At 44.7% G+C, this 15,973-nt stretch overlaps 1 protein-coding gene across 6 annotated transcripts in view; it reads right to left on the reverse strand.

Annotated features, from left to right (window-relative positions):
• Mindy4 (MINDY lysine 48 deubiquitinase 4) overlaps positions 1 to 15,973 on the reverse strand; it is a 149,145-nt gene that overhangs the window by 12,975 nt on the left and 120,197 nt on the right. For all 6 annotated transcript variants that reach the window (XM_035448554.1, XM_035448552.1, XM_027429692.2 and 3 more), the window contains 2 exons: positions 14,949 to 15,012; positions 11,770 to 11,931 (listed from right to left, as the gene is read on the reverse strand). In XM_035448554.1, coding sequence (XP_035304445.1) covers positions 11,770 to 11,931; positions 14,949 to 15,012 — 226 coding nt within the window. The remainder of the gene's footprint in view (positions 1 to 11,769; positions 11,932 to 14,948; positions 15,013 to 15,973) is intronic.

Raw genomic sequence — 15,973 nt, forward strand, 5'->3', positions numbered from 1 at the left:
TTTCCCCATGGATGAGTATACATCTATACTATGAGTTATGACAAACACTGTCTAAGTCAGTAAGAATGGCCTGGTTCTGAGCATGCAAAGGGCAGCTTTTGAGTTGCAAATGTGCCATGGGATGTATTAGTCTCAGGAGGACAGCTTCCAGAGTCAGCATTTGGAGGTCAAGGATCATGTCTTCTAATTTCTAGAGCATGTCAAGTTTCCCTCCACCAGCTTGTATGCCTTCTACATCCCATTCTTGTGGATCTGACTAACAAACCATGAAGCTGATGCCATTTGCCTGTCTTGATTGCTAGTGTGTGTGATGTGAACGATTTTTCATGTATGTATTTGCCAAATGACTGGTAGACTTCTAGATTTTTATCAAACAAACAACCAATAGTTACAATAATCTCTGAGCTTTCCTTGTTTGGGTTTATTTTTTTAGTTTTGGGGTTTTTGGGGGAGGGTAGTTGCTTATATGATGGTGTTGTTGTGAGACAAGGTCTCCACATGTAGCCCAGGCTAGCTTTAATTTCCTGATCTTCCTGAGTGTTGGAATTACAGGCACATATCACAAGCCTAGGTCTCCTGTAATATTTTATATTCAGTGAACTAACCTTTCTCCATTAACTCAAAACCTAGCCAGTGTGTGTGTGTGTGTGTGTGTGTTTGTGTGTGTGTGTGTGTGTGTGTGTGTGTGTGTGTGTGTGTGTGTGTGTCTATTTCTGGCAATTTTTTCATTGATCCATTTGTCTATTCCTATGCCTTATGTTTTTTTTTTTTTTACTTTTTTTAAATTTGAATTACAAACAAGACTGAATTACATGACAATCCCAGTTCCCTTCTCCCTCTCTTCCTCCCCTATCACCCCCCCAACTAAAACCCTACCTACCACATATCCTTTCTTCTAATCTACACCTGACTCAACCTTTCTGCTTCCTCATGACCTCTGCATTCCATAGTCTTCACTGTATGTAGTGAGGGCTGCAAATTCCATTATGCATTTCAGAACTGCCAGGATCTTCCTAAGCACTTTCTCTTTCTTAGATAAACTATTAAAAACAAAACAAAACCCTTTGGGTCAGGTTATGGTGGTACACACCCTTAATCTCAGCACTTGGGAGGCAGAGGCAGGCAGGCAGATGTCTGTGAGTTCTAGGTCAGCCTGGTCTACAGAGTGAGTTCCAGAACAGCCAGATACACAGAGAAACTCTGTCTCAAAAGAACAAACAAAAAAACCGTTGGGATTTTTTTCCCCCTTGAAGTGCTGGGGTTTTAATTTAGTGCAGTGGTTTCCAACTTTCCTAATGCTACAACCTTTTGATATAGTTCCTCATTTTGTGGTGACCCCCACAAAATGAGGGGGTCATTTTGCCTTAGGATTTTGCCTATAAAATTTTGCCTATAAAATTACTTTCATTGCTACTTCATAACTGTAATTTTGCTACTGTTATGAATTTTAATATAAGTATCTGATACACTGGATATTTGATATATGACCCCAAGGGAGTCATGATCCATAGGTTGGAAACCACTGATCTAGTATCTTGATCCTGTTAGGCCAGTGCTCTACACTGAGTTTCTGTCCTAGTCCTATTTAGGATTTTTAATTTTCAGCTTAGGGAAAGCAATATCTTTATCACATTGAATCTCACTGCCCACACTTGATTTGTTACTCTGTCATTCTAATCTTTTATGCATTTCAGAAAAAATCATTTAGAAAGCTTGTTGTTGCCTTGGTTAAGTTTATTCTTTGTTGTTTTCACATTTTTGATTTTTGAAAAGGATCTTTTGGGTTTTCATTGTCTTTATCAAAATGTCTTGTGTGTGTGTGTGTGTGTGTGTGTGTGTGTGTGTGTGTGTGTGTGTGTGTTATACCCAGTATTCTTTCTAAACTTTCAAAACACAACTTATGACTTCAGTTTACTTATGTTTATTACTGAATAGGTCACTGCATCTACATGTCAAGTTTTAGGGGTGTTTTAAATTTTTCTTAAGCATTAAGTTATTTTGTACATGTGTGTGGGGACACATGTGCGATGACATATAGGTAAAAGTCAAACAACTTAAGGGGACTCATTACTTTCCTCCCATTACATGGGTTCTGGGATTTGAACATAGGTCATTGGGCCTGGCAGCAATCGCTTTTCCCTGCTGAGCCATCTCACTTGTTCTTGGGGTGTTTTTAAAGTCTGAATCTTAGTCTCTCACAGAAGTAGTGGATGGCCCCAGCAATATGGAAGGCCATATTCAAGCACTTGTTCTCAAGGATCAGCACTTGACTGCAAGCAGAATTACCTTCCTGTCTATAATGGTGACATTCATTTGATGTGATTACACTTTATCCTCAGTAACACAATAGATGATGGGGACACAGTGTTGGAGAAAAATACATCAGTGAAGACAGCAGAGAGCAACCAGTCAAACAAGTCTGAATGAGCTGTGCATCACCACCATTTCTCAACGGGCCAAGTGACCACGTCTAACTGGCACAATGTGCTGTCATCTCAGAAATGCTGAAATGTCAGGAAAATCCCATCCTAAGGCAATAAATTATGATGCTCAGATCAAAGAAAGGCCCACGAGGGAATCAGGTGCTTGGATGGAGGATGACAAGGTGAGGAGAAGAACTCTCTGGTCAGAGGGGTGGCAGAGGTGACAAAGGCCTCCCTTTCAGGCCAGGTGGAGGGAGCAGCAAGTGCAAAGCCCTCTGCAAAGGAACAGCCGTGCAGAGGCAGGTGTAGCTAAGGCTCAGCATCAGCAGGAGAGGACGTGAAGAGGGTTACGGCACAGTTCTTCGAGGGCCCATAGGTCATGGCAAGTTTGCAATTTTAGCCTGTGCATTAGTTTCTTGTGCCCAGGCCACCAAAGCAAACACCATGTGGCTTAAACAACATAAACATATTTTCTCAAAAAATTCGGAGCAGTCTGAAATCGAGTTGTTGTCTGAATTGTTTGCTGGATTATGTCTCTCTGGCTCTGGCTAACTTGTCCCTCTGTGTCTTCTCTCTGTGTGTGTCTTCGTCCTAATCTCTTCTTATGATGACACTGTTGTTTGGATTAGGGCCATCCTAGTGACCTCATTCTAACTTAATCACCTTCTTAAATACCATCACCAGATACAGTTCTGCTCAGGGGTACTGAGGGTCAGGACTTCACATAGGAATTTTAGGGAACACAATGTAACTCATGATAGTCCTGGAAAATGAATGGTCCTGGAGGGTTTTGAACACAGAGTGGTATGACTAGATATATTTTTAAAGATTACATTGCCTTAGTGAAGGGAGAGTACGGGAGGTGAGGGTCTCAAGATCAATGATATTCAAATACTGGGTCTTCCTTGTCGCTATCCAATAAAGGGGGCTGGCTAGGCCAAGAACTTACTCTGTCTAGACCTGGGCTTGAGTTTTTAGCTTCCTTGGGGCTGGCTCCTCTGTCCCATGAGACTGAAGGAGAGCCCTAGTGCCACAGGGACAGAAGGGAAGAGAGGTGGTATGAAGAAGATGAAGGCTGCCAGGCCCAGCCTGGTCTTTAGGGGAGGGAGAGGCCAACACCCATCCTTGATGACGTCTTGGGAGAAAGATAAGATGGCATCTAGAATTCTATCCTCAGTGGGCTTGTGATGGTACTACACAGGAAAGTATCCACTCCCCACAGGGAACAATACTCCCCAACTTGGCTAGCAAAGGGGCCATGTGGGTTCAAGGAATCTATGAGAAGACAGCCATTGGTCCCAACTTTTTTCCAACAGTCACTACATTCTAAGTGAAGGGTGGTCTTGGCTGTTTTTCCCATCATTTGCCCTCTACTGACCAAATCAAAATAGTTCATTTTTCACAGGCAGCCCGGACCATAGGAAGACATCAGGGATCGTGGTCAGCCTGCAGTCTATGAAACTGGCCACGCTTACCGTGTTCAAACCATGGGCTGTCAGGCTGGAGACCATTAGGGCCTCCCAGGCTCTGGATGCTTCTCCTTGGCCTTAGGGTCAAACTGCTGCCTTACTCCTGACAGCATCAGCCAGAAAGGAACTGTCCTCTTTCCTCTCCAGACAGTAGGACCCACACATCTGCATTACCTGAACCTGGCGTGTCACTCAAATAGGGGGTCAGGAAGAGGTCCATGAACAAGGGACAGCAGACCTAAATAAGAGGTCACACAGACCTTTCCGGACTCACCGCAGACCAGGTGAGCCACCCCCTGCTTTTACCCAATTCTTGTCCTAAGCGCCACCCACCCAGATCCCTCCAGGCTCGTCCCTGCTTGAAACAGACACGCCCAGGCAGGGTGGAGCTTCCTGAATCTGGCTTGGTTCAGGACACTCTTCCTTCCCTTTCCGTGGACTCACCGCAGACCAGGTGAGCCACCCCCTGCTTTTACCCAATTCTCGTCCTAAGCGCCACCCACCCAGATCCCTCCAGGCTCATCCCTGCTTGAAACAGACACGCCCAGGCAGGGTGGAGCTTCCTGAATCTGGCTTGGTTCAGGACACTCTTCCTTCCCTTTCCGTGGACTCACCGCAGACCAGGTGAGCCACCCCCTGCTTTTACCCAATTCTTGTCCTAAGCGCCATCCACCCAGATCCCTCCAGGCTCGTCCCTGCTTGAAACAGACACGTCCAGGAAGGGAGGAGCTCCCCGAAACTGGGTACAGGCCACTCTTCATTCCATTCCCGGCGACCGATCCACCAAGAGGCCTAACGCCATCAGAGTGAGGAGGCTACGAGGAGAGGCAAAACCATCCAGAGCTTCGGACATTGAATTCCTGGCCCACACACACTACAGAGTAACAAGAGGAGATAGAGAGATCCTACCTGCACTCACTGGAAAAAGATATGGGAAGAAGACAGAATAAGAACCCGCTCAACAACAGAAAGACCAATATGACACCACCAGAATCTAGGGACTCCACTCCAGCAAGATCTGAAAAGCCCAACACAGTGCATGAAGAAGAGATGGACCTCAAAAATTATCTGAGCAAGATGATAGAGACCTTCAAAGAGGAAACAAGAAAATCCCTTAAAGAAATAGAAGAAAAAGTAAGCAAAAAATTACACGATATGGAGGAAAAGACAAACCAAAATATTCAAGAAATAAACAAATCTCTTAAAGAAGCTAAAGAAACCCAAGATAAAACAACCAAACAAGTGAAGGAAGCTCTTGAAACAGTTCAAAACATGAAAGCTGAATTAGACACATTAAAGAAAACACAGAATGAAGCGATGCTGGAAATGGAAAGGTTGGATAAACGAGCAGGATCTAAAGATGTGAGTATAACTAATAGAATTCAAGAGACAGAAGAGAGAATCTCAGCTATTGAAGACTCGCTAGAGGATATACATTCATCAACCAAAGAAAACCTCAAGACCAACAAATCCCTAACACAAAATATCCAGGAAATATGGGACACCGTGAAAAGACCAAACCTAAGAATAATAGGTGTAGAAGAAGGTGAAGAAACACTGCTCAAAGGTACAGAAAACATATTCAACAAAATCATAGAAGAAAACTTCCCCAACCTACAGAAAGATATGCCTATGAAAGTACAAGAAGCTTATAGGACACCAAACAGACTGGACCACAAAAAGAAGTCCCCCCGACACATAATAATCAAAACTCCAAATCTACAGAATAAAGAAAAAATATTAAGAGCTGCAAAGGAAAAAGGCCAAGTAACATATAAAGGCAAACCAATCAGAATCACACCCGACTTCTCAATGGAAACTATGAAAGCCAGAAGGTCTTGGATAGATACACTACAAGCACTAAGGGAGCATGGATGTCAACCCAGACTACTGTACCCAGCAAAACTTTCAATCACTATAGATGGAGAAAACAAGATTTTCCATGACAAAAACAGATTTAAACAATACATATCCACAAATCCAGCACTACAGAAGGTTCTGGAAGGAAAACTCCAACTCAAGGAACATAACTACATGCACAAAAACACAGGCAATAGATAATCTAATATTGCCAAACACAAAAAGAAGCAGGAGAGCAAAATCCACACACAATGACACCAACAACAATAAATCCAAACCAAGCAAGAACCAACGAACAATGGACATTAATATCCCTAAATGTCAATGGCCTTAACTTACCCGTAAAAAGATATAGGCTAACAGAATGGATACGAAGACAGAATCCATCTTTCTGCTGTTTACAAGAAACACACCTCAACTTCAAAGACAGGCGATACCTCAGAGTAAAAGGATGGGAAAAGATTTTCCAATCAAATGGCCTCAAGAAACAAGCAGGTGTAGCAATCCTAATATCTAACAAAATGGACTTTAAACTAAAATCAATCAAAAGAGATGAAGAAGGGCATTTCATACTCATCACAGGAAAAGTCCATCAAGATGAAATCTCAATCCTGAACATCTATGCTCCAAATACGAAGGCACCCACATTTGTGAAAGAAACATTACTAAAGCTCAAACCACACATAAAACCACACACACTTATAGTAGGAGACTTCAACACCCCCCTTACACCACTAGACAGGACCACCAGACAAAAACTTAACAAAGAAACAGAGGATCTGAAAGAAGTCATGGCCCAACTGGGGTTAACGGATATCTATAGAGCATTCCATCCAAACTCAAAAGAATATACCTTCTTCTCAGCACCACATGGCACCTTCTCCAAAATTGACCACATAGTAGGCAACAAAGCAAACCTCCACAATTACAAAAGAATTGAAATAACCCCCTGTATCTTATCAGACCACCATGCATTAAAGCTAGAATTCAGCAACAATACAAATGGCAGGAAACCTGCAAACTTTTGGAAAATGAATAACACCCAATTGCACCATTCCTGGGTTGAGGAAGAAATAAAAAAACAAATTAAAGACTTCCTAGATTCTAATGAAAATGCAGACACAACATACCCAAACTTATGGGACACTCTGAAAGCAGTCCTAAGAGGGAAGTTCATAGCACTAAGTGCCCACATGAAGAAACTAGAAAAAAGTCACATTAGAGAACTGACAGAACAACTGAAAACACTAGAGCAAAAAGAAGCAAACTCACCAAGGAGGAGTAGACGCCAGGAAATAATCAACCTGAGAGCTGAAATCAATAAAGTAGAAACTAGGAAAACATTACAAAGAATCAATGAAACAAAGAGTTGGTTCTTTGAGAAGATCAACAAGATAGACAAACCTCTAGCCAAACTAACCAAAAGGCAGAGAGAGAGCACACTAATTAACAAAATCAGAAACGAAAAGGGGGATATAACAACGGACACTGTGGAAATCCAGAGAATCTTTAGGTCATACTTTGAAAATCTGTACTCCACAAAATTCGAAAATCTAATGGAAATGGACAGTTTCCTGGATAAATATCACTTACCAAAATTAAATCAAGATCAGATAAACAATTTAAATCGACCCATAACCCCTAATGAAATAGAAGCAGTCATCAAAAGCCTCCCAACCAAAAAAAGCCCAGGACCAGATGGCTTCACTGCAGAATTCTACCAGAAATTCAAACAAGAGCTGATACCAATACTCCTCAAACTGTTCCGCACAATAGAAGCAGATGGGATATTGCCAAACTCCTTCTATGAGGCTACAATCACTTTGATACCCAAGCCACACAAAGATAAGAATAAGAAAGAGAACTACAGACCAATATCTCTCATGAACATTGATGCTAAAATACTCAATAAAATATTGGCTAATCGAATCCAAGAACATATCAGAAAAATCATCCACCACGATCAAGTGGGCTTCATCCCAGGGATGCAAGGATGGTTCAATATACGAAAAACCATCAATGTAATCCACCATATAAACAAACTGAAAAAGAAAAACCACATGATCATCTCACTAGATGCTGAAAAGGCCTTTGACAAAATCCAACATCCCTTCATGATAAAGATCTTGGAGAGAACAGGAATAACAGGAACATATCTAAACATGATAAATGCGATATACACCAAACCAATAGCCAACATCAAACTAAATGGAGAGAAACTCAAAGCATTTCCTCTAAAATCAGGAACAAGACAAGGATGTCCACTCTCTCCATATCTCTTCAATATTGTTCTTGAAGTTCTAGCTAGAGCAATAAGACAAGATCAGGATATCAAAGGGATACAAATTGGAAAGGACGAAGTCAAACTTTCACTATTTGCAGATGACATGATAGTCTACATAAGTGACCCGAAAAACTCTACCAGGAAACTCCTACAGCTGATAAACACCTTCAGCAAGGTAGCAGGATACAAAATTAACTCAAAAAATCTGTAGCCCTACTGTATACAGATGATAAACTCAATGAGAAAGAAATCATGGAAACATCACCTTTCACAATATCCACAAGCAACATTAAATATCTGGGGGTAACACTAACCAAAAAAGTGAAAGACCTGTACAATAAGAACTTTGAGACTTTAAAGAAAGAAATTAAAGAAGATACCAGAAAGTGGAAAGATCTCCCGTGCTCTTGGATAGGCAGAATTAACATAGTAAAAATGGCAATTCTACCAAAAGCAATCTACAGATTTAATGCAATCCCCATCAAAATCCCAACACAGTTTTTCACAGACATTGAAAGAACAATACTCAACTTTATATGGAAAAATAAAAAACCTAGGATAGCCAAAACAACTCTTTACAATAAAAGATCCTCTGGAGGCATCACCATCCCTGACTTCAAGGTCTACTATAGAGCCATAGTTCTGAAAACAGCTTGGTATTGGCACAAGAATAGACAGATAGACCAATGGAATCGAATTGAAGACCCAGATATTAACCCACGCACCTACGAACACCTTATTTTTGACAAAGGTGCTAAATCCATACAATGGAAAAAAGATAGCATCTTCAACAAATGGTGCTGGCACAATTGGATTCGAACATGCAGAAAATTGCAGATAGATCCATACTTGTCACCATGCACGAAACTTAAGTGCAAATGGATCAAAGATCTCTCCATAAACCCAGCCACACTGAATCTTTTAGAAGAGAAAGTGGGAACAACCCTTGAACAAATTGGCACAGGAGAACGATTCCTGAACATCACGCCAGAAGCACAGACACTGAGGTCTGCAATTAATAAATGGGACCTCTTGAAACTGAGAAGCTTCTGTAAGGCAAAGGACACAGTCAGTAAGACAAAACGACCACCCACAGAATGGGAAAAAATCTTCACCAGCCCCACATCTGACAGAGGACTGATTTCCAAAATATACAAGGAGCTCAAGAAGCTAGCCACCAAAACACCATACAATGAAATTAAAAAGTGGGGTGCAGAACTAAACAGAGATTTTTCAACAGAGGAATCTGAAATGGCTGAAAGACACTTAAGAAAGTGCTCAAAATCCTTGGCCATCAGAGAAATGCAACTCAAAACAACTCTGAGATACCACCTCACACCTGTCAGAATGGCTAAAATCAAAAATACCAATGACAACCTATGCTGGAGAGGTTGTGGAGAAGAAGGAACACTCCTCCATTGCTGGTGGGAGTGTGAACTTGTAAGACCACTTTGGAAATCAGTATGGCGGTTGCTCAGAAAAATGGGAATCAATCTACCTCAAGATCCAGCCATTCCTCTCTTGGGTATATACCCAAATACTGCTTGTCCATACAACAAGGACATATGTTCAACCATGTTCATAGCAGCATTGTTTGTAATAGCCAGAACCTGGAAACAACCTAGATGCCCCTCAACTGAAGAATGGAAAGAGAAAATGTGGTACATTTATACAATGGAGTACTACTCAGCAGAAAAAAGCAATGGAATCTTGAAATTCGCAGGCAAATGGATGGAACTAGAAGAAACCATCCTGAGTGAGGTAACCCAATCACAAAAAGACAAACATGGTATGTACTCACTCATATATGATTTTTAGACATAGAGCAAAGGTTTACCAGCCTATAATCCTCTACCCCAAGGAAACTAGAAATCATGAATGACTCTAAGGGATAAATGGACCCCAGGAATGGGAAATGGCATGAACTCCCGAGCTAATTGAGAGCATGAGGGTAGGGAAGTGGGTGCTGCCACAATAAGAGCACAAGATGAAGAGTAGAGGAGAAGAAATGGAGGAGCAGATATATTGAGTTGGGGGAAGAATAGAGGAGAGAGAGCAGGATGAGAGATACCATATCAGAGGGAGTCACTATAGGTCCGAGAAGAGATCTGGAACTAGGTAGATCTTCAGAGACCTATAAGGATGACACGATCTGACAATCTGGGCAGTGGAGGAGAAGTTGGCCTAGAAACCCTTCCCCTAGAATGAGATTGATGAATACTCTCTATGCTATTCTAGAGTCCTCATCCAGTGGCTGATGAGAGCAGAGACAGACATCCACAGAAATACACTGAGCTGAAATCTGGAACTCAGTTGAAGAGAGGGAGGAATGAAGAACGAAGGGGTCTGTACCTGGTTGGAGAAACCCACAGAAACAGTTGGCCTGAAAAAGGGAAAGCATATCGACCCCAGATGCTCTTTGGGAGGACAGTACAGGACTAATCCAGCCCCCTGATCATGGATGCCAATGGGGAGGCCCCTGCACTCCTGGGATTTTTAGACATAGAGCAAAGGTTTACCAGCCTATAATCCTCTACCCCAAGGAAACTAGAAATCATGAATGACTCCAGAGGGAGGTGGACTGGCGTTTTGCCCTGGTGGGTGGGAGGGACTTCGAGAGCCCATCCCACTTGAAGGGATTCGCTCTGTCTCTGAACACATGGGGAGGGGCCTAGGCCCAGCACAGGAAGATTTGGTAGACTTGGTGGAACCCTGGTTGGGGGCCCTACCCTGCCTGGGGAGTGGTGGGTGGATGGGGTGGGGGGTAGGTTGGAGGTGGGGGAGAAGGAATGGGGGTGGGGAGGGAGAGGGAGAGGGAAAGTATATGTGAAAATATTAATAATTTAATAAAAAAAAAAAAAAAAAAAAAAAAAGAGGTCACACAGAAAGAGTGGGGCAAAAATCCCATCTCCCTCCCACTCTGATAACTGGCCCTGAAGCCAACTGAGATCCTCAGAAACAAAGACACAAGGAGCAATCAGCCAAGTGACAACAGAGGCAGGACCCGGGTGCTACAGCTATAAGCCAAAGAGACCAAGGGGTGCTGGGATACACCATCCGTCAGGGGAGGCTACTGCCATCTTCCCCCTGCCGCCTCCCAAGGAAGCCTAACCAGCTCACAACTTGGTCTTTTACTACCGGGGTCTAGCGCTGTGAAAGAGGCACCTCTATTGTTTTGGCCACCCAGTCTGTAGCATTCATTTTGTTACAGCAGCCCTAAGAAAGTAATACAAAGCCTAAGATGTGAAGCTCCTGTCTCCAGAGACATCCCTCCCTCAATACATCACATACATTCATACATTATGAATTCAAACACACACACACACACACACAGAGAGAGAGGGAGAGAGAGAGAGAGAGAGAGAGAGATGCAGTCACTCTGAAGCACAGTCACATTATGAACCATTAAGAGTTCTTTTCAGCTCCTTCCCTACACCCCGCCCTCATGGGCGAGTCCCCGGTACACCTGGCACCTATCTGGGTTGCCTGGGGCGGGGCTAGGGTGTCTCCCTACACAGCTATCCTTTCTGGACCCCAGAAACTGCAGTTTAAGTCTGAAATGTCTGTGGAAATGGCAGCAAAGTCGTGTTTCTTCTAATCTGCTCTGTATTCAGGCTGGACCTGAACTCCAGCCAGATCTGGGAACTAGAAACCAGCTTCCCTTCCTCCATGTCCCTCTATCCCATGCATCCCGGGAACTAGGCTGCCGAGGTTCCAGAGCACATGTGAGTACCTGACACACATTGTAGTGCTCGAAGAGAGACAAGAAACCGATGTCGCTGCGTGCCTTAATGCCTCTGAGGAGCATAGTGTTGCCATCGCCTGAGTCCAGTTCCACCACATCATTGAAAACATTGGACACAGCTCTCCCGGTCAGGAGAAGATTGACAAGTTCCTGTTGATGAGAGAAGGGGAAGCTGCGTCAGATCTCTGAAATCAGCCTTGGGAGAGTGGAGGGGAGGCCGAGAACAAGGGAAAAGGGTGGAGGAGGAAAGAAACCAAGGAAGGCAAGAAACAGAATGCAGAGTTGAGACTGTAGAGGCTTGAGTTTTCCACAGGCACTGATGGGGGAAAATCTTCCAACGGCTCCCACCAAAGCACCCCGAGGGACTCAGTCATCCAAGTCAAGCATTTCTTGAGCAAAGACTACACAGAGCCTGTCCTAAGTCTCAGTATTGGAGGTTGGGAAGACCTTTGAGTGGTTACAACACAGCTCCATGTTCTGGGCCAGCTGGGGATGGTCACGGATGTGTCTGTGCAGTTGAAACCTAACGGAGGAGATGAGTGGGACTATAAAAACCTGTGCACAGTCTCCCCGGCCTCACATAGACAGGAGTCACAAAATCAAGCAAGAACAGCTTTGTTGGAGAGTGACCGCTGGGGGAGTCTTCAAAGACAATGTTTTTTTTTTTTTTTAAATAAGCATTTTAATGTTTGAAATGACTTTAGATTCAATAGAAGTTGCTAAAATAGTCCAGAGAGTTCCTGTGTACCCTTTACCCAGCTTCCCTCAACGATAACATCTCACAGGACCCAGCACATTCCATAGCCAGGAAGCCAGCCAACCCTGCATACTGTAGCACCAAGCAGGTACCTCTGGTCTTCCGGGGGTCTCACAGGGATGGTAACAAAAGCAGGACTGGGCAAGAGCAGAGGCAGGGGGGCGGGCAGCAAAAGGTGGTGTTGAGCTTGCCTCAGATACTAGGTATCCAGCAGCCCTGTGGCTCACACCAAGCAGACACCAGAGGTGTCAAGTGCAGCATGCCATCTCTGGGAGTCTCCATCTCTGGTACTGCAGAGTATCACTGAGGTTGGACCCTCGTGTCCCACCACTGGTTAGGAATAAAGAAACTGAACCTAGCAGATGAGAAAGGACTTGTCCTAGCCACATATCCAGAAAGTGACTGAGCTAAACTTTCACCCACATCTTCTGAGTACAACATCTCTGTCACCCTTGCTACCCTGACAGCAACCCTATCTGGACACTCCAGTTGAAAGGTGGTAGCTTCCAAGGATGCTTTAGAGAAGAACTCTGATGAATCTACTCCTAGCATTCAGACAAGTATTCCCTCTGTTACCCTCCCCCAAGCAGGGCTGGCATTGCCAGTGAGACAAGCAAGCACGAAGCTGTCTCCTAGCTCACGGGAATGGCAGTGCCACCCCTACCCTTATGCTCTGCCGGGCAGAGTTCACAGCAGTGTTTTCCCTTGAATTATGAAATCGCTGTTCCGGGTACATAAACCTTCCATTGATGAAAACACCCCTGCCCCAGTGACAGTTAGGCCTCTATTGATGGCCACCAAGGGGCCCCCATTGGAAGGAGACAGTGAAGGGCCTCATTGTGTCCCTGCAGGGGAAATGATAAAAGAATTCAGAGGAAATAACTACTCTGGGATACTGTACCTCATGTCCAGAAGCTACCGAGAAAGGTACAGTCTTTTTTTTTTTTTTTTTTTTTTTTTAAAGGTGGAAACTTTTCCCATCTTGTTTGAAATAAGAATGAAGGCCCCCCGATCTTTCATCTGGGAGGTGTTCAAAACATTCCCCCCAGCAGGAAGTGTTCTTGAGATAGGAGGAGCACCACGCATGCCTCCTGCCCTTGGTTCGAAAACCCTGCAGTAGCAAAGCTCAGTCACCACCCAGTCCATTGCTACTTCAAGTGTACTGTCTCCATGGACTGTCTACTCCTGGGGGAGCATTTAGAAACTCACCCTCCACGGGCTTGGGTGCTGGGGTGCACAGCTGTAATCTCAGCACTAAGGGGACTGGGGCGGGAGGATCTGGAATCCAGAGTCAGCCTGGGCTATATTGCAAGACACAGTCTCAAAAGAAAAAAAGAAAAGAAAATGACGAAGAAATTCCCTAGCCCCAGCCCAGCCTGAGTCAGAGACTGCTTTCCAACATGACCCATAGGGATTGGTGTGCGATCCTCTTCCACAAGGGCCAGATGCCTCTTCCACAAGGGAGGAACTGGAGCCGGGGGTGGTGGTATCTCAGCTCCTTCTGCAAGTGCAGGCTTGATCCTCAGCCCAGGATGATGCTGGTACAGTTTGATTCCTGACCCCCGCCGCCCAGGCAGCTCCATTCTCCACTCTCCACAAGAGGAGGCTCCCTGGGGGTGGGGGAAGTATCCAAAAGGAGAGCGAGCCACCAAGCAGCCAGAAGAGGGGACATTCTCCATGGCCTTCTTCCAGGGAGGGGCAGAAGCCAGCCCCGCACCCCTCTGTGGGTGTCGGTTACACCACAGAACCTTGAACTTGCACTTGCATGGGACCAAGGTAGCTTTCCAGGGTTTGGCACAAGTGAGCCAATATCCCACAACTGGTTAGTCCCAGCCCGTCAGAAGATTCTGAGTTCTGGATCCTGCATACAGAGAGGGCGACACTTAACATGATCCACATGGCCTTTCTCAGAGGCCTTGGCACACTAAGAAAGGTGCACACTAGAGAGGACCTTGAACAGGTGTCTTTTTTGGCATTACCTGACAGGGAATACAAATGACAAAAGAGGACAGGGTCTCTCCTGTCCCTCTCAGGGCGTTTGCTGTAAAGACGCAGAAGGAAGTGTGGTTGTGAAGGCAATGTCCTCTGCAAGTGTAACCGACATACACTGCTGACCAGGGTTACCAGCCATGCTGGGGTGTGTCCCGGCAGCCTGGACTCTGTGCAGTCAGCACTCAAGTGGATCTACGTACCACCTCATCTGCGGGATCCCCATGACCCCAAGAATACCAATCCGCAGATAGAAAACAAACCGAGCTTTCCTCCCAGGTCACCAAGACAGTGAAGCTGGAAGAGGCGGGCTCATGACAGCAGCATGGAAGGTGTTTGATCAGATGAAGACGAAAGAAAGAAACTCAAGAGGAGGAGGGGCTCCCTGACTTCCCCTCCATGGACCCCACTCTCTCCTGACCTGTGTGCAGTATCCGTGAGCTCCAATCAGATGGCTGGTGGGGACATCGAAGTCCTGGCGGACACTAGGAAGCACAAAAGGCAGAGTCATTAGCATGCTTGTACCTCACTGAGGAGCCAGGTGCTCATGGGCCTGGGCTAGGGATTCGATTTGCTATGAACTTAAACATTTTACACTGGGACTCTGTGGAGATGCTACCACAAAATGGCCTCCATTTTGGCTACACCAAAATATGATAACAGGCCTTTGCCCTGGGAATCCAATGTCTAAAATTTATACCACAATTACCACTACTGATGGTGAGGATGGCATGTCTGTCCACACCTCTGGGCCTCGGGAAGCCAGTCGGTTCAACAGGAGGGACTGACTGGAATGGACTCTCTTGACTCTGCTGTGGTTTCAATATGGTCTGAGTCTGTCTCTCAGGGGATCGTGAGCTAAAATATAACTATCACTGTGAGGTAGCAAGAAGGGTTAAAAAGTTGTGTGCACGCATGTGTGTTTCTGATGTCAGCCACAGGCTGACGTTAGATAGTCTCCTCCAGAACCCTCTACCTTGTTGGTTTTAGATTTATTTTGTTTGTGTATGTGTACAGGTACGTATGCACACACAAATACATATATGCACATGTGTGCACCTGCCATAGCAAATCAGAGGACTACTTTCAACAAGAGTTGGTTCATTCCTTCTTCCCCGGGATTGAACTCAGGTCACTAGGCTTGGTGATAAGCACTCTTTCCCACTGAGCCATCTCGACGGCCCTACCTTATCTTTTTAAACATTTCCTTTGAGAATTTCACATACTTATACAATGAAATATGATATCTACCCCCTCTAACCCCAACTGCTCCCAGATCTCCAACACACTCTTGCCAATGTCATGTCTTTTTATCATTGACTATGTGGCCTAGAACCATTTGGCCAGCACATAGGAAGGCAACAGCCATGGCCACTGACCACAAGAGGAAGGAAGGACTTCCTATTTTTATAGATGTGGAAAGATGCTCAGGCAGCTGGGCACTGA

Source organism: Cricetulus griseus, chromosome 8 (assembly GCF_003668045.3).
Source record: "Cricetulus griseus strain 17A/GY chromosome 8, alternate assembly CriGri-PICRH-1.0, whole genome shotgun sequence".
NCBI classification, from domain to species: Eukaryota; Metazoa; Chordata; class Mammalia; order Rodentia; family Cricetidae; genus Cricetulus; species Cricetulus griseus.